The sequence below is a fragment of the Pleuronectes platessa genome, chromosome 17, assembly GCF_947347685.1.
Source record: "Pleuronectes platessa chromosome 17, fPlePla1.1, whole genome shotgun sequence".
NCBI classification, from domain to species: Eukaryota; Metazoa; Chordata; class Actinopteri; order Pleuronectiformes; family Pleuronectidae; genus Pleuronectes; species Pleuronectes platessa.
In genome coordinates this window covers 22,927,043-22,951,661 of record NC_070642.1, presented here as the reverse complement: position 1 = coordinate 22,951,661, position 24,619 = coordinate 22,927,043, and the positions used below count along the sequence as shown (strand labels likewise).

At 47.5% G+C, this 24,619-nt stretch overlaps 2 protein-coding genes across 3 annotated transcripts in view; both read right to left on the bottom strand.

The window, feature by feature from the left end:
* Window positions 1–5,269: 5,269 nt before the first annotated feature.
* LOC128459995 (adhesion G-protein coupled receptor G6) lies at window positions 5,270–9,222 on the bottom strand (the record flags this gene model as incomplete). Its single annotated transcript, XM_053444980.1, is given in 2 exon segments — window positions 5,270–5,349; window positions 9,044–9,222. Coding segments are annotated over 2 exon segments (82 nt in total), but the record flags the coding sequence as incomplete, so codon positions are not given.
* A 1,223-nt stretch (window positions 9,223–10,445) lies between these two features.
* Window positions 10,446–24,619, bottom strand: part of vta1 (vesicle (multivesicular body) trafficking 1) — a 28,097-nt gene continuing 13,923 nt past the window's right edge. The window contains exons 4-8 of one of the 2 annotated variants that reach the window (XM_053444974.1): window positions 23,741–23,816; window positions 21,029–21,143; window positions 15,847–16,095; window positions 15,387–15,464; window positions 10,446–12,239 (exon numbers count right to left, since the gene is read on the bottom strand). In XM_053444974.1, the coding sequence (XP_053300949.1) occupies window positions 12,094–12,239; window positions 15,387–15,464; window positions 15,847–16,095; window positions 21,029–21,143; window positions 23,741–23,816 (664 nt within the window). In that variant the 3' untranslated portion in view covers window positions 10,446–12,093. The remainder of the gene's footprint in view (window positions 12,240–15,386; window positions 15,465–15,846; window positions 16,096–21,028; window positions 21,144–23,740; window positions 23,817–24,619) is intronic. The other variant, XM_053444975.1, reaches the window with a different exon arrangement.

Sequence of the window (24,619 nt, the reverse complement as noted above, 5' to 3'; positions counted from 1 at the left end):
AGCACTGGAGGTGATGGTGGGACGACACATTCATGAACATTCGGAAAGAAACAACCTCGACTGACGCTGTTAAAGAAGTGTGATGTCACTCAGGGGGCAGGATGCTAGTAGACAAGGACCAAAAGGGATCAGGACGAAGGAAGACACGAGGAGAGGGGCCACAAATAGGGTAGGAGACAAGGAAAGGTCAAACACCTACGACCAATAGGAGTCAAGAGGACAGTTGAGTCGGCAGTAAAGAGCATCGCTCTCTCTTTCTCAGATCAAGGAGTCGAGAAGTCAAGGAGGACAGAGGACGAAGAGGACGAAGAGGAGGAAGAGGACGAAGAGGAGGAAGACAACGTTTTCAAGATTCAAGGGTCAAAACCAAAGATCAGAGAAGATTTTGATCGCAGCCACGAGTCGAAAAACAAAGACCAGACGGGACAAGTCGTGCAGTTAGATAAAGGTTTAGATCAATCAATCAATCAGTCAGTCAATCAATCAATCAATCAATCAGTGAGTGCAAACTGATTGGATTAGAATGAAGTGGATCCCACAGAGCGTGAAACCATCTCACACATTCCACTCTGAAGGTTTGACGACTGCAGAAGAAGAAACCACACACATGCAGAATCGTGTTGATTTGGAAGAAGATTCATCCGCGTGTGATTCTCTGAGACTGAAGCTGAAACATTCAATCAGATTTCAATTGGCTGTGTGGAAGCTTCAGATTCTCTCCCTGTGACCAATCAGGAGATCCATCAACACAACTGAAGAACCAAGCAAATCTTTGTCAAAGTGTCACAGACACGTGATCGACTCACGTCTGTTTATCAGTTTCACTTTAAAGATGGAGACGTGTTTGATTTCATCACTTTCCACAGCAGCTGGGGAGGACGAGCCGTCCCTCACCAGCACAAACAGTAAGACCAGAGCTGAAGTGGAAAGAATGGTTGGTCTCTTGCTCGAGCCAACAATGGCCTCCGTTGATCTCAGGCTCGGCCTCGCCGCCGCCAAAACCACAGCCAACGCACTGGAAACGTTTCCAACACCAGTGTGTGTGTGTGTGAGTGTGTGTGTGTGTGTGTGTGTGTGTGTGTGTGTGTGTGTGTGTTAACCCTAACTGACTGCTGTCACTTTCGTCAGCAACGTCTTTCTTCATATTCACCCACGTCAGCACATTGACTGAACGCCCGCTTGCCTTGCTCATGGACGTGTAAACAAGAAGCAAGTGACTATGACACTTGGACAATTTTCATTTGATTTTAACTATGATGTAATTAGAGAAATCTCAGTCTGTATGTATGTGAATCACATTTCTCAAAAAAACGTTCATCTAGTCGACTTTACACTTGTCGTGTGTTGTTCATTTAGATTTGAACGTGTCTTCTTCTAGGTCCTCAGATGTGATCGGGTTAAAGATCAGCTCCAAATCACGAGATTTCGACACACTGAACTCGTCATTTAATATCAGGAAGTTGGTTGTTGACCCTTAAAGCTCAAAGGCTTCTGCTTCGTTTGAGTGTTGGTTGTGTTTGTATGCAAGATGCCACATGAACACTGGGGGGCGCTGTCACTGTGACAGATGTGCTCGTCACACAGACACACACACACACACACACACACACACACACACACACACACACATGCACACACACACACACACTCACACACTGGAGTGTTCCACCTCTCTCTTGGGGGGTGTTGACTTCTCTCTATCCACTTCAGCTTGTAGAGTAGCTTTGTTTCAGTGTGTGTGTGTGTGTGTGTGTGTGTGTGTGTGTGTGTGTGTGTGTGTGTTTAGCCGCCACACAATCCAGCTCCTAAAGAGCCTGAACGCAGCTTCTCAAGTTTCTGCAGCACAACCTCACGTTTGTCTTCGTGCTCTCGTGATCCCACGGATCAACAGGAACACATGTGACCAGAGCTTCACTGATTGGCTGTCGTGTTAACGGTCAACCACACGGATGATATTTGACGTTGCTGTCACCTCCATCAGTCTGTAATGCGGATGTAGCTGGTGGAGATGATTGACACCTCACCTGTCTCCTGATAACACCTGACAGGTGGGGAGCCAATCAGAGAGCGGTATCACAGCAGGGAGGAAGAGGTGGATGCAAATGTGACGGTTCTGATAACGACAGGAGAGGAACTCACTGCAGAAGGTCATGTGATCAACATCAGGTCACTGTGATGGAGAAGAGATCACCCTGAGCCCCCCCCCCCCCGCTGGCTGTCAATCACAACGTGATCAACTGTTTACACAGCCCTCATTTATCTGATCGATAGAAGGAACAAATTCAATTTCAACCAGAGCAAGGTTCCACACACACACACACACACACACACACACACAGACACACACAGAGACACACAGACACACACAGAGACACACAGACACACACACAGACACACACAGACACACACAGACACACACACTACAAAAACACTGTAGTAAGTGTAATAAATAAAAGTTTTTGCTCAAAAGTTATTAGTGTGTGTGTCTATGTGTGTGGGTGTGTGTGTGGGTGTGTGTGTGTCTGTGTGTGTCTGTGTGTGGGTGTGTTTGTGTCTGTGTGTGTCTGTGTGTGTCTCTGTGTGTGTCTGTGTGTGTCTGTGTGTTTCTGTGTGTGTGTCTGTGTGTGTGTCACAGTACTACAGTACTCCACAGTACTACACTACTCCACAGTACTCCACAGTACTCCGCAGTACTCCGCAGTACTCCACAGTACTACACTACTCCACAGTACTCCACAGTACTCCGCAGTACTCCACAGTACTACAGTACTCCACAGTACTCCACAGTACTCCACAGTACTCCGCAGTACTCCGCAGTACTCCACAGTACTACAGTACTTCACAGTACTCCACAGTACTCCGCAGTACTCCACAGTACTACAGTACTCCACAGTACTACAGTACTTCACAGTACTCCACAGTACTCCGCAGTACTCCACAGTACTACAGTACTCCACAGTACTCCACAGTACTCCGCAGTACTCCACAGTACTACAGTACTCCACAGTACTACAGTACTCCACAGTACTCCACAGTACTCCGCAGTACTCTGCAGTACTCCACAGTACCGCAGTACTCCACAGTACTACAGTACTCCACAGTACTCCACAGTACTCCACAGTACTCCACACTAGGTGAACGTCCTCGTGGATCAAACATGTTTTTTTGAACCTCTCGGGAGCTGCTGGTATTTTCACTGTGAGTAAAGAGCTTTGTGATAATTCGGCTGAAACAGTTTTCAGCAACTAAAAATACCTTCTCCTCCTTTTCCAGACACTAATCCTGTAGATTATTCTGCTTCCATCAACCTGCCCTTCTCTGTTTTCACCTCTCTGTCCTTTCTACAGTCTTTTAGCCACATTCCTCTCTCCTCCCTCACTCATGACTCTCCCCTCCAGCCCTTTGTTGTCCTCTCTCCTCTGCTCTCCTCCGGCTGATTGCAGTTTGATCTTCACTCAAATGAAACGAGCTCCTGTCGTTGATGAAACTCTGAGAATGTCTTTGTGGTCCAGCAGCAGAGAAGAAATCAGATCCAGGCTTTGTGAAAATTAAACCTACATATCAAAAAATCTTCTTTTTTTTGTTGAGCAATTTATATAAATCCTCTGAGCATATATTAAGAATAGAATATAGAAGTAAAGAAGAGCTGCAGTATCTAATACTTACAAATCATGACAGCTGCCATCCACAAGATAAGATCGTCCAATTAAAAACAAGACTAAACCTCCAAAGTCTCTACGGAGACGTCAAAGTCTTTGTTTGAAACTGAATGTATTAGAGTGGAAGCAGTTTGTCTCTCTACGACCTGTCCCATGTGAAGACGAGGACAAGGTCCAAAGACGTCTGATTCTGATCAACTGATCTGACACATGGACGTTTCAAAGGACTAAAGCTTGAGCCTGTGATGTCTCTCCCGTCTTCAGTCATCACATCAGACGTTCTTCAGGGTGTCCTGGGTGATTTGAATCAGAGCGAGGGACCAGAGAGAAGAAGTCAGCTCTGTCTTTGTCTCACCAGGTGAATGCTGACTCACTCCCCAGGTGTTTGCACTCCTCCCTCTCTTCTCCTGTCTTTCACTAGGAGATAATTGAGAGTGCCATCCAAGATGGGGGGGAGGTGAAAGGTAAGAGATGCCCAGCGAGGATAAGACAGGAAGTAGGTGAGCAGAAGAGGCTTGTGACAGAGAGGGTTCTGTCTGGTCAACATCACCTTGAACTTTGACCTTTGACGACCAAATGACATGTTACCAGAGTCTCAAAACAGGACAGACGACAACCAGTAAACATACTTCCTGTAAAGGCTCATCAATTCTGTCTTTACACACACACACACACACACACACACACACACACACACACACACACACACACACACACACACATAGTTCAAAACTTCAGTTTATATACTGGTCAGCAACACATGTGTGTGTGTTGTGGTTTTGTTCTGCTGGGAACTTTACGAGTGTGTGAACCGCTCGGTTTGGCCGGAGGCTGCTAGTAGGGTATGGAAAATACATTAAACAGACACACACATACCCACACACACACACACACACACACACACACACACACACACACACACACACACATACCCCCACACATACACACACACACACACACACACACACACACACACACACACACACAAACACACACACACGTCCCTCACTTTGTGTTTCAGTTAAAAAATTTCACTCAAACGAGTGTTTTGGGAAAATGGCAGCAGCCAAGTTCTCTCTCTCTCTCTCTCTCTCTCTCTCTCTCTCTCTCTCTCTCTCTCTCTCTCTCTCTCTCTCTCTCTCTCTCTCTCTCTCTCTCTCTCTCGCTCTCTTTTAAAACATAAAAAAAGTGAAAGATATTCCTGGACCTGCTCCAAAGTTTTTGTCTTGTTCACAAACACACTTTCGTCAGATGAAGACACAGATTTGATTAAAGCAGAAACCTCATGTTTGATTAACTGGCGGTGACAGGATGCGAATAATGAATGAATGAAGGGATGAATCATTTCCTGTTTCAGAATGGCTTCAAAATAAAAGCACTAAATGATAAAAGAGAGAAAGCAGCTTTTTGTTAATGGAAGCGTGAAGAAGACGAGACGCTCACACACGGATGGAAAATGAAAGGAAGAGGAGACGAGTGAACGAAGGAGGAAAGATGGGAAGAGGATGGAAATCGTTCAAATCAATAAATATGTTGCATCTCTTCTTTTGAAGGAGGTTTGGAAACAATCGTTTTCACGAGGAAACAACGAGTCGGGGGGGGGGTCTTACCGTGTCTGTGCAGAGTCATCCATAGAAACAGCACGACCACGTGACACAGCCGCCACCTTCCTCCTCCTGTAGGGGGCGCCCTGGAGAAACAGAGTACAGGCATCAGTTTTAGGTCCCGCCTCTTGCAGCAACCTGACCAATCACAGTCAGTCTTAGCTGTAGTGTGTGTAGTCACATATTAACCAGTGATCAGGATCACGTCCCAGGAGAGCCAATCAAAATGCTCCATGCACAGCGTCATGTTGTTTCAATGTAGCGGGCACGTGACCCTTGACCTCCTGATGAGGTCAGGAAACGTTTGTGTATTTATTGAGTCTTGTGAGAACATGTACGACCTCTGACCTTCATGTGTTTCATTATTCATTTCATCAGAAGCTCAACCAGAAAAGGTTTGTGACACAAGATCAAGTTCTCATCCAGGTAATGAAGTCATTCACTGGATGTGAGGTCATGGTGACCTTTGACCTTTGACCCCCAAAGTGTAATCAGCTCATCCTTGAGTCCAACTGAACGTTGGAGGAAATCCCTTCAACCGGTTCTTGACCTATCGTGTTCACAACATCACAACAAACTGAAGACATGAGGCCTCTGGCCACTGGGTGTCGTTCACAAGACAAACGTGTGTATTTACTGTCCCTGTGACCTCGACCTTTGACCTCCAGCCAACAGATTGAATCAGAGTGAAGAGGCAGAAGAACTTTGAACAGATTGTTAAAGATTCACTGAAACAGTTTGTGGTGAAGAAAGAGAACGAAGCTCGAGACTTTGTGAAGTTTCACCTCAAACTGTTTCTCTTCATCTGAGATTCAAACACCGAACATCAACATGGTTCCAACCGGGACCAGAACTGGATCAGGTTCCTGATCCAGCTCCTGAATCAGAACTGGATCAGGTTCCTGATGCAGCTCCTGAACCAGAAGTGGATCAGGTTCCTGATGCAGCTCCTGAATCAGAACTGGATTCAGGTTCCTGATGCAGCTCCTGAACCAGAAGTGGATCAGGTTCATGATGCAGCTCCTGAATCAGAACTGGATCAGGTTCACGATGCAGCTCCTGGATCAGAACTGGATCAGGTTCCTGATGCAGCTCCTGACATTAGAGAGGAACTCGTCTCTTTGTCAGCTCGTCTGTTTCCTCGGCTCCGTATGGAAATGGGAGTGAATGACAAGTGGAGCGAGGTCAGCGAACACATAAAGAGAGCGATTCATGGGTCTCCACCCCCCCCCCCCCCCCCCGCCTCCAGGCAGACATTTTGTGTCCCAGAAGTTCATGAAGACGTTCACACCAGGAAACCACATGTCACTCACGGAGGAAGCCGATTGGACGGAGAAGGTTTCATGTCTCCACCTCGGATTTGAATTGTTGATACAAACAGATGAACTCGTGTTTCCTCCTCACAAGAGAAACTTTGTGAAATAACTGATTAATAACTGATTAATAACTGATTAATAAATGATTAATAACTGAAATCTGATCTGAACCTTTGTCTCTGAAATCCTGCATCTCTTCAGAATCTCCTCAAACACCTGCCACCAGGAGACTCTGCCACCAGGGGACGCTGCCACCAGGGGACGCAGCCACCAGGGGACGCTGCCACCAGGGGACGCAGCCACCAGGGGACGCTGCCACCAGGGGACGCTGCCACCAGGGGACGCAGCCACCAGGGGACGCTGCCACCAGGGGACGCTGCCACCAGGGGACGCTGCCACCAGGGGACGCTGCCACCAGGGGACGCAGCCACCAGGGGACGCTGCCACCAGGGGACGCTGCCACCAGGGGGACGCTGCCACCAGGGGACGCTGCTACCAGGGGACGCTGCCACCAGGGGACGCTGCCACCAGGGGGACGCAGCCACCAGGGGACGCAGCCACCAGGGGACGCTGCTACCAGGGGACGCTGCCACCAGGGGACGCTGCCACCAGGGGACGCAGCCACCAGGGGACGTTCACCAGGGGACGCAGCCACCAGGGGACGCAGCCACCAGGGGACGCTGCCACCAGGGGACGCTGCCACCAGGGGACGCTGCCACCAGGGGACGCTGCCACCAGGGGACGCAGCCACCAGGGGACGCTGCTACCAGGGGACGCTGCCACCAGGGGACGCTGCCACCAGGGGGACGCTACCACCAGGGGGACGTTCACCAGGGGACGCAGCCACCAGGGGACGCAGCCACCAGGGGACGCTGCCACCAGGGGACGCTGCCACCAGGGGACGCTGCTACCAGGGGACGCTGCCGCAAGGGGACGCTAGAGGACGCTGCCACCAGGGGACGCAGCCACCAGGGGACGCTGCCACCAGGGGACGCAGCCACCAGGAGACGCTGCCACCAGGGGACGCTGCCGTTAGTTCATCGTCTCACACAGGTCAAGTCCTCGGTTTATACATCAGAATTATTATTGAACTGATTTTGTCACAGAGAAAAGTGTGAAGTCACTCAGAAACAGAACCAGAACATCATGAACCTTCAGAACAATCGAACAGATGTCAGTCAACATCTCTTCTCAGTTTCATCTTCGTCTTCCATCCAGAAGCATGAGAGGAGTTTTCTCTGTGAGTTTCAGGTTCAGTCTCCAGGTTTCACTGAGGAAGACGAGTTCACATCTTCACCTTTAACTTAATGAAGCACATTCCTCTCTGCACCACCCGACTCTCAGCCCTCCTCCGTTTTCATCCCCTCTTCTTCTGTATCTCTGTTTTCATCATGTCCTCCGCTAACACTACACACACAGACACACACACACACAGACACACACACACACACACACAGACACACACACACACACACACACACACACACACACACACACACACACACTCAGCCTCCTGTCAACAGGGTGAGTTGGACGTCACCTCCTTTAAACCTTATTTCAGGTTGTGTAACCGCTGGCAGAGACAAACCTGAAACAACAGGTCCTTTGATAAAGTGCGAACTCGATAAAGAAGAATCACGTCGCTGTCGACACCTTTAACCCTAACCCTTCTCAACAATAAGCAACAATATTACAAGAATGAAGATGGAATTTCATTGTTGAGAAAACTCTGAAAACTCTGACTGGTTCAATCTGATCAATTTGTGGAACTTCTACTAAAGAACAAGATTCTGCTCTTTCCTCATTTTAGAGTCTCACAGATCTTCTATTGCAACTTCAGCTTCATGACATTCCTACAAAGCCTCATAGAGTCCAGACTGTATCAGTGTAATATTTCTGCACACGCAGGCTGTGGAGTGAAATATATTAAAATGATTTTCAGGTCATATTGATGAGCTGGAGTCACGAGGCATCAATATCACAGCTGTTATCACTAAACTGTAACCTGACAACAGGTCTGGCATCAATGCCTGATCAATAACATGTCAGTATGGATTATGATGGGGGGTCACATTATTATTATTCCTACGCCATACGTGTGCGTCCTTATTGATTCTTTATTGTTTTGATTAACTGATCAACTTTAAAGTGTCACATGACAGAAGCTGCATCGACTTATCGACCGGTCGACTTCTGGTTTCTGATCAGAAGTTGATCTTTACTTAAATCTGAATCAATAACACAACATTGTATCAATAAAAAACACAACACCAGCAGAAAACATAAAAGCGAATAAACAACCAACTACACACAACAGAACATCAAGACAAAAAACCAGACTACACAACACACAGTGATAAACATCTACACAATATCACAACTGAACAAAGTGAGACAGAAGTAACATGAAGTCAAAGTTAAAGTTAAAAAAACAAAGTTAAAAAGTTACAAGTTTTATACTCACATGGTTCAGTTCAGCAGCAGCAGCTCGTCTCCTCCCCTCATCTTCATCTTCTTCATCTCAACCATCCTACAACTTTTACTCTGGTTCGGTTTAGCTCTCTTTTAATTTCTCTCTTTCTTTTTCTCTTTCTTCTCAGTCTCCAGCAAACATCCACACAGCGAAGAGCTCGACACACAACGTCTCCCAAGTTTGGACTGAGAAGGAGGAGGGGAGAGAGAGAGAGGGGGGGGGGGGGGAGAGAGAGAGGGGGGGAGGGGGGGCAGAGGAGGGGGGGAGAGAGAGAGAGAGGGGGGGCGGGAGAGAGAGAGGGGGGGGAGCGAGAGAGAGAGATAGAGAGGAGGGAAGGGGGGCAGAGGAGGGGGGAGAGAGAGAGAGGGGGGGGGGAGAGAGAGGAGGGGGGGGGGGGGCGAGAGAGAGAGAGGGGTGGGGGGGCGGGAGAGAGAGAGGAGGGGGGGCAGAGGAGGGGGGGAGAGAGAGAGAGAGGGGGGGGGGCGGGAGAGAGAGAGGAGGGGAGGGGGGGCAGAGGAGGGGGGAGAGAGAGAGAGAGGGGGGGCAGGAGAGAGAGAGGGGGGAGCGAGAGAGAGAGATAGAGAGGAGGGGAGGGGGGCAGAGGAGGGGGGAGAGAGAGAGGGGGGGGGGGGGGGCGGGAGAGAGAGAGAGAGGAGGGGAGGGGGGCAGAGGAGGGGCGAGAGAGAGAGAGAGAGAGAGGTAAAAGTCTGATTTGAGTTTTAAGGAAACAGTTAAGCTCATGAAAGCCTGAGTCCGACTTCCTGTCATGTTTTCAAAATAAATGCAGTGCTTTTATTTTTTCAATATTTGATCATGCTTTGATTTTCTGCCTTTGATGTTTCCTCATTCACATGTATGACAGTTACGACCGTGTTCCATGTGTTGTATTGTGTTTATTGTATTCATCCTTCAAGGTTCTTTGTGTAACTCATGTTTAGTTTCTGTTCATCCTTCTTGTGACACAACTCGTTTACTCATTCGATTGTGGGGTCAAAGGTCAAGTTCACTGTGACATTAAAGCATTCTTAGAATGAGTTTTTCCAAGAGAATCCAGAATCATGCTTTCATGTTTCAAAGTTTTATTATTATATAAACAGTAGAAAGTGAGTTTAATTTAGTTTCAGCGTCTCTGAGCCGGACTGTGTCTGTGCTGCATCACTTCCTGCTCCTGTCGGTTGTTAACGTGAACTTCCTCTCAACGTCCCACAGAAAACGTTGTTATAGGAAGGAACCGACACCACGTGTTAGTGCTGCCGTCTCAACTCGACCCGGAGACGGTTCAGCCTCTGGGGACACGTTCAGGCTCTTTAGTGGCCACCAGCATCGAACCGGTGGAAAAAGCACGAGACAATTGGTCACAGATGATGGAGACAGGACTGATGAAGGCAGCCGATCAGAACCAGAACCAGAATAACTTTATTGTTATGGCACTTATTTAAACAGGGCTACAAAGTGCTTCACACAACAGTTCATGGCAAAATGAAGAATCAATTGTAATAGTTTTAAAGATTTTTATCTCAGCTTTAATCACTGAAACATAAAAATACACAAGTCAACATCTCAGCATGTTTTCAAATATTTTATTCAAATCTCTTTGATTCTGAAGAAACTTAGAAACTGTAAAAACCAAAAACCAAACATCTCACTAAAAGAACTTCTGAGAAACGTTAGATGAGCAGAACAACCTCCACTTCCACCTCAGGAACAATCAACACAGAGAAAGTGATGTGTCATCACGTGAAGTAGCGCCCCCTGTAGACAGCCCCACACCAAACAGCAGTTTTATTCCACGGTTTATTGGATTGTTTTGTTTTCCTCCACCCTTTGTTCTTCAACGTCTGAGCTGAACGTGACAGTTTCAACTTATAAAACAGCAACTGAAGTTAAAAATATCGACTCAACACGTCACAGTTTCCTGTTGAATCCGCGTTGAGTCGCTGGAAAGACAAGAAAAGACAAGAAAAGACAAGAAAAGACAAGAAAAGACAAGAAAAGACAAGAAAAGACGTCTTATTACTGTGGAGGTAATAAGACGTCTTGTCAGCTTGTTCAGATCTGAGTCTGCGAGTCAGAGAGTCATTGAGTCATTGAGTCATTGAGTCAGAGAGTCAGAGAGTCATTGAGTCATTGAGTCATTGAGTCAGAGAGTCAGAGAGTCATTGAGTCAGAGAGTCAGAGAGTCAGAGAGTCAGAGAGTCAGAGAGTCATTGAGTCATTGAGTCATTGAGTCAGAGAGTCAGAGAGTCATTGAGTCAGAGAGTCAGAGAGTCAGAGAGTCATTGAGTCAGAGAGTCAGAGAGTCAGAAAGTCAGAGAGTCATTGAGTCAGAGAGTCAGAGAGTCAGAGAGTCAGAGAGTCATTGAGTCAGAGAGTCAGAGAGTCAGAGAGTCATTGAGTCAGAGAGTCAGAGAGTCAGAAAGTCAGAGAGTCATTGAGTCAGAGAGTCAGAAAGTCAGAGAGTCATTGAGTCAGAGAGTCAGAGAGTCAGAGAGTCAGAGAGTCATTGAGTCATTGAGTCAGAGAGTCAGAGAGTCAGAAAGTCAGAGAGTCATTGAGTCAGAGAGTCAGAGAGTCAGAGAGTCAGAGAGTCATTGAGTCATTGAGTCAGAGAGTCAGAGAGTCAGAGAGTCAGAGAGTCATTGAGTCAGAGAGTCAGAGAGTCAGAGAGTCATTGAGTCAGAGAGTCAGAGAGTCAGAAAGTCAGAGAGTCATTGAGTCAGAGAGTCAGAAAGTCAGAGAGTCATTGAGTCAGAGAGTCAGAGAGTCAGAGAGTCAGAGAGTCATTGAGTCATTGAGTCAGAGAGTCAGAGAGTCATTGAGTCAGTCAGTGCGACACAGCGTCAGACACAGGCAGCCATTGTTGCAGACTGATTTCCATCATGTCCTCCTCTGACAGCAAACTGAATAGGACGGCCTCATTGTGTGTGTGTGTGTGTGTGTTTGTGTGTCGCTGTGGGCCACATCAGCGGCGCTGCTCTAGAAAAGAGGGGGATGGAGGAGGGCTGGATGATGGAGGGATCAGATTGAGGAGGACAAAGGCTTCATTCTTTGCCGGTCATGAGAAGTTTCAGAGCTTTCTGGAGGTTCTGGATCGCCGTGCCCACGTCCTCGTACTGCAGGGCGCTGCCCGCGTACTTACACAACTTCTGAGCCTTGGTGAAGTCCTCCGGGGTGAGGTGGACACCTCCTGGAGGGGGGGGGGAGAGGGAGGGAGGGAGGGAGAGAGAGAGAGAGAGGGAGGGAGGGGGAGAGAGGGAGGGAGGGAGGGAGGGAGGGAGGGAGGGAGGGAGGGAGAGAGAGAGAGAGAGAGGGAGGGAGGGGGAGAGAGGGAGGGAGAGAGAGAGAGAGAGAGAGAGAGAGAGGGAGGGAGGGGGAGAGAGGGAGAGAGAGAGAGAGAGAGAGAGAGAGAGGGAGGGAGGGAGGGAGGGAGGGAGAGAGAGAGAGAGAGAGAGGGAGGGAGGGGGAGAGAGGGAGGGAGAGAGAGAGAGAGAGAGAGAGAGAGAGGGAGGGAGGGGGAGAGAGGGAGAGAGAGAGAGAGAGAGAGAGAGAGAGGGAGGGAGGGGGAGAGAGGGAGAGAGAGAGAGAGAGAGAGAGAGAGAGGGAGGGAGGGAGGGAGGGAGGGAGAGAGAGAGAGAGGGAGGGAGGAGTGAAAAGAGGAAAGTCAGATAATATTCAACAACTCAAAGCAGAATCAGTAAATCAGGTGAAAGGTCGTTTAAAACCAGATCAATAAATCTCTTCTGAGGAACAGGAAGTGATTCAACTCATAATCACTTGTCGGCACCCAGGGGATTCTGGGTAATGTATAATGAAGACCAACCTGCAGAGGGAGACGAGCACGAGGACAGAACGATCAGAAGATGATCACAGTATGAAACGTTTTCTAACTTATCAGATAAAATCACTTCTTCAAATTAAAACAAACAACCAGACGCTGAAGCTGATTGGACGTCTTCTTTAATCTCCAGTGTTCTACCTGCTTGATGACATCATGACCCATGTGATCATCTCTCTCTCTAATGTTACAAACGAACTTTAACCTAAAAACTAACGTATTTTCTGTGTGTTTGTTTCTGCAGCTGATTCGCTCACAGGCCCCCCCCGAGTCTCAGGACACACGACATCTCACAGTCTATAGAAAACACACAACTCATATCCACCCTCACACCAGTCGCCTGTGAATACCAGAGGATTCAGGATTCATCACTGGAAACCCTCGACAACACCACTCTTCTGTATTAGTTTATCTCTTTCTTTATCACTCTTTTATCCCTCCATCATACCTCTCTTCCCTCCTCACATCTGCCTTGAACTACACACTGCACGTGAACACTGGAGCAACACTTAAACCTTAATGGACGTTATTCTGCAGCTTTAATCTTTCTCTCTGTCTCTCCACAGCTTCGGGTTTTTACCAAACACGTAGAAGTTTTCAGACATGAACTCCAAGAAATGTCCAGAAAGCTGAGGTTACAGGAGCTGGTGGAGACCAAACAGAGCAAAAAGACTCAGGGTGGAGCCTGTAGAGCAGCCGGTGTTCCAGGAACACGTCAGGAACACGTCAGGAACACGTCAGGAACACGTGTCATGTCCAGACTTCAGTGCAGAAGAAGTTAAGCATAATATGACGGAGGATCTGGCAGAATAATCTACACATCAATGACTTCCACAAGGAACTGTTTCAAAGTTCTGAAGCCTCCACTGAAAACCACCTTTAGATGAGGAAACGAGCGTTAGATGAGGAAACGACCTTTAGATGAGGTAACAACCTTTAGATGAGGAAACGAGCGTTAGATGAGGAAACGACCTTTAGATGAGGAAACAAGCGTTAGATGAGGAAACGACCTTTAGATGAGGAAACGACCTTTAGATGAGGAAACGAGCGTTAGATGAGGAAACGACCTTTAGATGAGGAAACGACCTTTAGATGAGGAAACAAGCGTTAGATGAGGAAACGACTTTTAGATGAGGAGACGACCTTAAGATGAGGAAACGACCTATTTAACCTGCCTGATCTTCACAAGCTGATTCAAGGGAACGTTTCACAAATTGACTTTTAAAGGCTTTAAAGGCCTAAACAGGGTTTTCCTTGTTAAGAGGACTTTTATTCACTTGCCATGAAAACCATCACTTGGATTCTTTCTTGATGACACTCGTATATCTTGGGCCGTGCTCTCTGCAGCAGAGAAGATAAATCCTCAGATCCACACAGCCAAGATCTCACAGAGTTAATGTCTAGCACATGAAATAATAATGACATCAAATTACTCTTTTACTGTCATGTGAACACGTCAGGACCCCGTGAAGGTCCCTGGACCCACGTGGAGAACCAGCAGAAACAACCGAGCAGCACGTGAGGCCTCTCCTGGCTTCACGCCGCTCGTAAAACACAGTGAAGCCTCGGCTCTTAAAACCGTCCTGCAGAGGAACAGAGACCGACAGCTTGAATCATGCTGCACCAGAAGCCCCTGATCCCCGGGCTGATTCCCCCCCCCTCCTCCAGAGAGCTGGGAGGACTCGTGAAAAGGCTGAGCGCAAACTGGGAGGACGGGGAGCGACCGAGAGGAGCAGGAGGGGGAGGAGAGGAAATAACGGAAAAATGAAGTGAGAGTCAGCAAAGAGGTGGAAGACGTCCAGAAGCCACAGCGCTGCGAGGAGGGGGGGGGGGGGGGGACTCAGAGAGACGTGAAGCTTTCTTTAAACATCATCTTTCAGGTTCACATCACTGTTTGTGGGACCTGTGGTGAAGCTGCAGGTCACTGTTACACTTTCTTCTCCAGTAACTGTGGCTTTCACCAGTACATATCGTTTAACATGCAGAGTGCACGTTAACAACTGCTTTGATTTAACTTCTACTCTGCATTAAGACCTGGATCGGTTCAGTTTGAGAGGCTCTGCAGAGACGCTGGAAACATTCTTTCATTTTAAAGAAGTGTAAACGCCCGAGTCGCACGGACACAACTGAATTCACCCTGTGAAGTTTAAAAGAGAAAACGGCTTCAAATCAAATCTAATGTTGAATCAAGTCGTGAAAAGAGGTTGAAGTATTAATCTCACCTGTTCAGCTGAGCGAGCACACGAAGCTTTACAAGGAAAGAAATGTCTCGGGGCAGCGTTCAGCTAAAGAAGTGTTTTATCATCACTGATCCAGAAACAGTTTACACACGAGGCCCACAGAGGAGCTGGGACCTGAGCTACTTTACAGCCCAGACTTTACAAAGGTTCACGTGTTTGTACAGAAACCGTTTCATAAACACTGTGTGTGTGTGTGTGTGTGTGTGTGTGTGTGTGTGTGTGTGTGTGTGTGTGTGTGTGTGTGTGTGTGTCCTCTTACCCTGCTGCTGGGCGTTGAGCAGTGTGGGGTCGACAGCGGGCACCGAGCGAGGCAAAGGCACTGGTTTCACTCCTTCTGCTGGTCAACACACAGGAGATTGAACTGGGAGTGATTTCATGGATCAGAGTTCAGGAGTGGGGGGGGGACATGTTACGTCCTCAGAGTCTAAAGATGTGTCTTCTGAAACTATATGAAGAATTATCTTGTGTTTATTACAAATTGTTTCGTGTGTGTGCACGGACGGCCTGATGTGTAATCAGCTTACAACTAACTACAATAAATATGGATTCTTTAATTATTTGTGAGGTGTGCGTTTGTTAAACAGTTTTACATCAGCACATATTGTGTGTGTATGGATTTGAACAAACAGAGTTGCACACAAATCATTGTGTAGATGTGTAACTCAGATGGTTAACAGACGGGGTCCCACACAGCAGAGGACAGGCGTCTCTCTTCATACCTGCAGGCGGAGGCAGCTCGGCTGGAGTGTTGGCCGGGGCGTGGGCCCCTGGTGGGATGTGGACGTTGTTGTAGTTGATGGTGCCAGGACCCGATGGTGCCGACGGTCCCTGTCCTGGACCCGGAGTGAATCCGAACCCGGGGGCCGGACCTGGATCCTGACTCTGGTCGTCAAAGGACTGAGTAGGAGGAGCTCCCCTGAAGGATCCTCCCTGGGAGAAGCCGGAGAAACCTGCAGCTCCAAACTCGTCTGAGAGAAAAAGAAGACGAGGGCTCATGTGAATCTTCTCCACATGGACAGTGTCTCGTGTTGTGTAGTTTAAATGTGTGTTTCATAAACTCTTGAGCGAATCAAACACCTCATGACAAACCAGGCTGCTGTGTTGTTCCACTGCTCACTGTGGTTGATGCTCGACCGTTTTTACCACGAGCTTTACACCGTGTTAATCAACCTCATTTAAATTTCACACGGTAACACTAACCATCGGGTGTTTAACTGGTCAATCGTAAAACCAGTAACCGTTTCATCCCTAGTCTGGTCCAGCCTGATTCACCACATGGGAGAAGTAATGAGTCAAAGTTTTAATAAAACTGTTGTTTCTATAAAACTCTTAGAAACCGACTTCTCCACTGATAAGACTGAACCGTCACCACAGTCCCTCTGTGAGAGGACGTGACGCCACAGATATGATCATGTGATCTGCGTGTGCTCTACAGAAACATATGGAGGACATGTAGCAGAGGACATGAAATATCTGGTGATGGATAAGAACTTTGTCCTGGTGAGGAATCCATGTGAGGCATCATTAGAAAACAACACTGACGACAGCTCATCACGTCTCATCATCAGATAAGCATCACGAATACACGCCCCCCCCCCCCCATTAACTGCTGGCTGCTCATTCCTGACACGTGTGTGTAATTGCCCCCCCGCAGCCCCGGCTTACAGCGACGAGTCAGAGAGGAAACGTTAATCTGCAGAAATTAAGCTTTGCTGCCGCAGAAAGAAATTCTGAGTGGAGGAGCTTCAACCTCTGAGTCTCAATCACACACGGAGAAAAAGATTCTTCATCAAAACTTCATCAGGTGACGAGAAAAATAAAATATCTACAGAGAAATGGTTGAATGACACACACACGATTTTAAAGTAGAGTTTCAGTGTTTGTGATTCGATGTAGTTCAGGGATCAGTCGGGTTCCTCCTGGTGGCCGACGTGTGAAGTCACAACAAGTCGTGCGTGTGGACAGGTCAGCCATCCGTCCACGTCCAGAGCTGTGGACAGTGGACTCGTCTTTATTAGGACGAGGTTTCAAAGTGAATATGAAGGAAAGTTCCAGCATGAGCCCGACGCTGGAGACGTTCCTTCTCTCAGCGACCACACCCGACACAGAGAAAACATGTCCTCACTGCCACAGAGACTCTGACAGATGAAACATGTCACAGTGGATCTGCAGACGTGCTCTCGACACCGGGTTGAGCCCCAGCGTCTGTCACTACTGCATCACACACTGGATCTCACACCCTCAGCTGTTTAACTTTATCCGTCACTTTCATTCCTCCTGAGTGAAGGATGATGACCACATGCTGTGAGATGCTGTGAGTCCCTCCACTGGTTTGACAGATCATGTGACATTAGAATGAAATCAGTGTTTCTGTGAATCGGGACCGAGTGGGGAAATGTCTGAGAGAAGAGAAACTAGAATATCAGTCAGAAGAGATCAAACCCAACAGTCCCTTTCAGTTCAAACAATTTATTATCTTTTATCAGTGCTCTCACTGGGTCGGAGGTTTTCCTCTTGATCCTGAGTTATTCTCTGAGCTAAGGAAGTTCTCAGGTTTCTGGTAGAGAAGGAAACATGGGTCAAGAAAGAGCTCACTTCATTCTGTGGATCCACACAAAGGATCTGATCCAGAATATTTCATGGATCTTGATGAAAAACATGTTTAGAACAAACACTGAACTCCACCCGGGCCCTTTAGAGACATTTCCCTCTGTGGGTCACAGAACACGTCCTTCACGGTTTTACAGCTAAACTCTGGAAGTTGTTTTCTTTCTCTGCCATAACTCTCCCCACCATTCCTTTCCTCCTGCTAAGCTCCTCCCCCTCTCTCCCCGTGGACCAGAGCCACTGGCAGACAATCGTGTTCCTGTAAGCACCCCCACTGGAACGTGTGTGTGACCCAGCAGGTCTCCAGAGGTTCATTAACCCACTAACTGGTTCACTGCAGCGTCCAGCGCCGCTGAGGGACAACAGATAATGAGAAAAATACTTGTGACCAGTTGAGACACAGAAGATCATCACACTGAAAACCACAGATTGACCTGCTCACTGAAAACAACCCGTGTTCTACAGTTGATCCTGACGGGAGGGGGGGTGGGGTGTGTGTGTGTGTGTGTGTGGGGGGGGGGGGGGTTCTCTGGGAGCACAGAGTCTGCACATTAAACTGGGATCCCTGCCCTGCCATCTGGAAGAGGAATGTGAGGCTCTGCCAGAAACAGGAAGGTTCAGTCTACATACACTTATGTTCCAGGCCTCATGAGGTCACTGTGACCTTTGACCCCTGAAATCAGTTTATCTTTGAGTCCAAGTGACAAGTGGTTACAATGTGAAGAAAGTCCTGAGAGTCAGAATTAAGATATCATCTTCAAGAGGCCAAAACACGTTTAGTGAGGCCACCACGACCTTGACCTTCGACCCCTGAACTCTGAGTCGGTGCTCTTCAGATGTCACGTTCACAAGAACACAAACGACAACCTGACTTTTATTAAAGCGTTTTGTAAGAGACTGTTCAAGGGAACGCTGCATCTCATCATTCAGAGTAAGAGCTACAAACATGGAATGGGAGGGATTATTAATGTTCTATGTTCCATGTGTTTTCATTGTGACTGAGAAAAACTAAAGAAGACACAATCCGTCTTCAGTCATGTTGTGTCTACGACAAAACGACAACACTTCAGAAACACATTCACTCAGAGAGACAGACGTGCTCTCTGTCGCAAACCAGAAGACATCTGGACTACTGATGTGTGTGTCTCTCTCACACACACACACACACACACACACACACACACACACACACACACACACACACACACACACACACACACACACACACACACACACACACACACACACACACACACACACACACACACACACACACACACACACACACACACACACACACGGTGGATGATATTACCTTCATGATGACATCACTGACACAGAGACCCTAGTGCACTCTGGGAGGAGGCAGGAGAGTGTGTCAGAGAAACATTGAGACATAAGAGAGAGAGAGTTGTGATGTAGCCACGATGAGTGAGTGTGTGTGTGTGTGTGTGTGTGTGTTACTGTACATGCGTGTGCAGCTGCGAGGGGTTCTCGAGCTGATGTCAGGGGGGAGCAGGCCTTGTTTCATGGGTGTGGACGAGCAGATGGCGTTCATAGATCCAGGAATCTGTCGACCTCAGTTCCCTGGTATGAAAACACACACTGAGAGTTTCCCAGTGGGGACGGGAACGTGTGTGAGCCCGAAGGAGTTCACGTCCCAGTAAGATCCAGTTCGGTGTCGAGTCCTCCCCAGAGAAACTTGATGCAATTTCTAGCTATGAAGGTAAAATGTGGAAATGAGTCCAGATGCTTTGGAGCCGCATGAGGCCGAGTTCAGGTTCTACTTCAAGTTCTACTTCAAGTTCTACTTCAAGTTCTACATCAAGCTCATGAGAGTCTGAAGACTCAGCAGAATAAATACCATGGAATTAAAATCAATCCATTTCTGACTTCGAAAGGTTGAAATCAAATTAAAAAGGGTTGAAGCCCTGCAAAAAGTTTTAATGGACTGAGTAATTAAAAGTGAATGTTCATCCAAACTGATGAATCAGCTTCTGCTCATATGACACAATGAATGAGAAGTGAGTGACATCATCCTGTTTATCAGTTTCAGAGCTTGTTGAGTTACAGTATAAAGACGTATTAGCTTTAAAAACATCAAACTGAATTACCAGCTGCCAATAGAAGCTCTGACTTCAGCCTGTTAAATCAGAGAAACATCACTTGTTCTAATTTACTTCAAATCTCTCTGCCCCCCCGGTGGCCGCCAAACAAAAAGGTCAGTTTCCTGTCGTGCCTTGTCCAGCCCCATGATCCTCACAAGGCCGTGAACTTTAAAGGCTGAAGTGGTCATTTAGTCGTGCGACTCGTTCAATCTCCTCTGGATCTCCTGGTGTGTTCCTGTGCTTTCTTTCTCCTAAAGGTTATGTTTCATGGTGACGGCCTGGCTGCAGAGGGCCGAGCTCTTCACTGCCTCAAAGGTCAGACACTCAGCGTTGATCCGTGAGGAGGAGAATTAAAACAATATCAGCACAATCTCATGCACATGAAAAAACTCTGGTTCTGACCGCGATGATTTAATTCCCTGTGACTCTGAATGTAAGAACACTAGAGCACTAATCTACTCTCTGCACACCTCTAATCTCCCGAAGGCTGCAGGGCTTTCCTGCAACAGTCTCACAACTGATAACGTACACAATACAAATCAAACGCACACACACACAAATACACACAAACCCATATAACAGAGTCAACAGAGGAGGTGCTCTGTAAAGAGAGAGCTCAGACGTGTTGGGCAGGGAACTGGTTTTCAACGTGAAAAGCTGAGATTAAAAATATGTTCTTGTTTCTTAAAAGGCATGAAGTTCAACATCTTTAATGAGAGATATAACTTTAACATATTTTTAAATAAAAAAAGGAAAAGGGGCCGAAGCAAAACTTTGGACCTTCTGGAATCTTGTAACTTCCATTTCTTCACTTCTTTACAAGCTGAGGGAACACTGAGCAGTTCTTCAGTTCTTTAAATGTTCAGAGTTTTAATATTGGAATCTGAAGCATGAACACACCACACCTCTAACAAGCTCATTAAGGTCTGAGAACTTGCTAGAGGTTTGTGAGACATCAGATCTTCTGGGACGTTGAAACCTTTGCATGGAGCTCATTTCCTCTTTCCCTCTAAACTGCACAACAACTATTTACTGATTTCACTTGTTTCTTTAACGTTTTGTCACTTTGGTTCATCTTCTACAAACTTAACTTTTGACAGTGACACAAGTTTTGACCGGGTGTTCTCACACGTTGGCATGCTTTAGCCCCGTGTGTGTCTTTCTGTGTCATATCAGTGTGTCCCACCTGCTTCCCCGTCCCCCTCCATGGCGATGGGCCCCGACTGAGGCGTCTCCCCACTCTTCAGACAGTTGTGGATGTAGGTAGCCTTCCAGCGGGCGTACTTCCTGTGCTGGATGTTCTGGTGGAGGTGGAATAACAGGGCAGAGAGAGATAAAGGGGGTTGTTAGTCACGTTGTAAGGCAGGTTGCAGGGGGCAGAGCAATTCAAATGGACACCAGGCGTGTCATTAGCCTCGTATGGGACAGGTGATGAAAAGGCGAGACCCACATGTGGAATACATTAAGATTGAGGAACTCATTGGGGGGGGGGGGGGGGGACACAGGGGTATTAAACTGTGAAGAGCAGAACAGAGAGCGAGGGATAACGGAGAAGTGGGCAATAAGCAGAGAGATCAGAGAGGTCAAGGATACATGAGCGAGCTGAGGAGGTGTGAAAGGTCACGAGAGGTCAGATTCACTCTGAACTGAAGCTGATACGACTGGATGGAGAACTTCCTGCTTCTACCAGATAAGTGAGCGTGTTCTCAGCAGCTCAGGATCATGCCCCCCCACCAGGTCTGAGGTGGAGCTGTTTGTTCAGGTCTGCCTGAAGGAGGCCACTTCCACTCACTGACATAACACTGCTGTGATGTTACACCATCGAGAGTCAGGAGGAAGGTCACTCACACACTGACTGACAGCACAAGGAGATGAGAGTTCTCAAAACATGAACACACTCCAGACAGAAAAGTGAAAAGGGGATTTGCTGGAGGCCAGTTGAATAGACAGACAGGAAGTGTTAGAACAACACAAATCCTGACAGAGGATTCAGTTCAAATTAAATTCAAAACAACTTTATTTGTCCCTGGAGGGAATTCTACAGCACAAAGATCAAGTCACGACAACAAGTAACCACCGGAAAGAGAACAACGATGACATCAGAGCAGTGTAACAACATTATAAAGTAAGAGAAGTGTGTCTGACGCTAAAAGCACCGTGAACAGGATTGTTCCTCAATGATTAAAGTGTTTGAAGAACCTTGAGGAAAGTAATACAGATATAGATTCTATAGATTGTCCAGCCTCCAGGCTCTGAACATGTCCGTACACCTTTTGCTTAATGATACTCTTTGTTTCTATGGATGATAACAGGAACAGGACATTTAACTGTGTCCTTTTCAATCTGATTCTTGATCTTGAGCACAAGGACAGAACGTGTCATTTACTGGTTTGGTTCATTTCTTATTTCTTCACAACAACAAGCGTTGGTTGGTCTTAGAGTCTCTGAGCGTATTGGTCAGGTCTGGGTTTAGGGTTTGAGACTGGAGGTGTTGATCAGCCCGTTGTCAAAGCAGCTCTGTAGCGTGAAAGGACAATCAACCTGAATGTGGAAGCTAAAGGGAGACCCTCTCCCCGTCCCTCTGGGGGACTCAGGGAGGACGATAATCCCAGCTTCAGGCAGCGAGACACAGATGTTGGACGCTACCTTTGTCTGCAGCCATTCAGGGCTGTGACAGTCCGGCTGATGGAGCGATGCAGATACGTGTCTCTGCTGAAACACAGAGCTGAGAACAGCCGTCCTCTGCAGGGCTTCCACCCGGACAGACTCAGACGCTTGTCTCACACCAGGTAGAATTCAAAATGCTGTGGCCAGGCTCACATTCAACAGACCCCAGACTTTGCTCCCAATAACACCTCTGAGCAGGGATTCCCTTCAGGCCTGAGATTCTGAGGAGGCCAGGTTGCCGAAGTTTAAAGATCCAGACTGAGCAGCAACGATTTGTTCACACATATAAACGACAGCTCCAGTCATCCTGCCTTCATCATCAAGACTCCACACGTCCAGGAAATGAGAATTACAAGAACCTAAATAAACCTTTGCTGCATCAACCTTTTCTAACGTATTTTGATTAAAGATACAAGATAAGAAAACATCGATGGAAAGAGATTAAGAGGAAAGTGCTGAGAAAACCAGGAGGAAAGAGAAATGAAACCTCTGAAGGAAACCTGACCTCCCTCCTCTCCACAGGAAGATCACAGGTTAGCTACACATGGTAACTACGACAGATACTGAACCTGTCTCTACCCCCAGTGTCACAGCGTGGGGGGGGAGCTGTGACTCAGAGTCAGGCCTTCTGATGGACCACGGTGTAACTGAACACTGAACCACTCTGCTCAGGTGGGAAGCTGCTGAAAACCTCTTTTACTGCCTGAAACTCAATCAGTCCGGACTGTGGGGCTCACCGCCACCAGCCACTCTGAGGACTCATTGTGTGATGGCCGAGTGTGTGTGTGTGTGTGTGTGTGTGTGTGTGTGTCCATCAGGCTGTACAGACAAAAGTGTCCCGTTGATGTATTAATGGCTTCTGGCAGATTTAGACACGATGTAGAGAAAGATCTGGTGTGTGCCTCATTCACATCCAGATGGATTAGGTCTAGTGTCTGTGTGTGTCTGTGTGTGTCTGTGTGTGTCTGTGTGTGTCTGTGTGTGTGCACGTCAACCCGACAGGTATTCTCCTTTTTTTATGTTCGAACCCGACCGTGTGTGTGTGTGTGTTGTAACCTGTGTATGGAAACATGACCCTCTGACCACACATTTAAAGACAGATTTCATTCAATCTAAGGCGGTGGGGGGGGGGGGGGGGTGCAACACATTCTGAGTAACAGTTTCTCGTGTGAGAGGAAGTTCTACGTTGATGCCACGAAGTGAAGTGAACATCTGAGGATGTTGACCTCACCTCCTCTGACAGCTCCCCGAACACACACAGGACGTCCAGCAGCAGACTGGATGTGTAGAAGGACTTGATCATGTTCCTGCAGCAGGAGAGAGGAGGAGGGAAGAGAGAAGGAGGGGAGAGAGAAGGAGGGATGAAGGAAGGAGAGATTTATCAAACTGATTTCCTGTGAAGCACAAAGCTCAGCTGCATCTTTAATGGACAATAACACCAAAAATATTGTCTGTAGTTGAGCTTTGTGTATGTGTGTGTTTGTGTGAATGTGTGTGTATGTGTGTGCACAGAATGAAAATTTATGAATTCACAAATAAACAGCAGCTCAACATTGAAAGTCATGACAACAGGTCTTCTCTCTGTCGTCAGGGAGGTTCGACCTCGACCTGCTCGCTCACTGACAAACTGAGAGACACGAGCAGGAAGTTAAAAACTCCCAAGTGATGTGATCACAATGAATAAACATCACAGAGTGTTGTACAGGAAGAGAACACAAAGATTCAGATGGGATTATACCAGGAGGTTGGTTTCATACAAAGAGAGAGATGTGAACCCAGAGACCGGATTAAACCAGTGAGACCAGGATGATGGAGACCAGAGCGACCTGGACCTCCATCTCTGCTCACTACACACAGAGACGTGTGGGGGGGGAGCTTAGAAATAAAGATTCAGTGGGACGGGTTGTGTTGATTCAGAATGATGGAGCTGAGGATTGAGACACACGCACACGCACACACACACACACACACACACACACACACACACACACACACACACACACACACACACACACACACACACACACACACACACAATGGGTTACTTGTAGTGCAGTGTGTGAGCTGCAGAGGCCTCGACACGTCGGAGGAAGTTTCTTATTCCAACAAA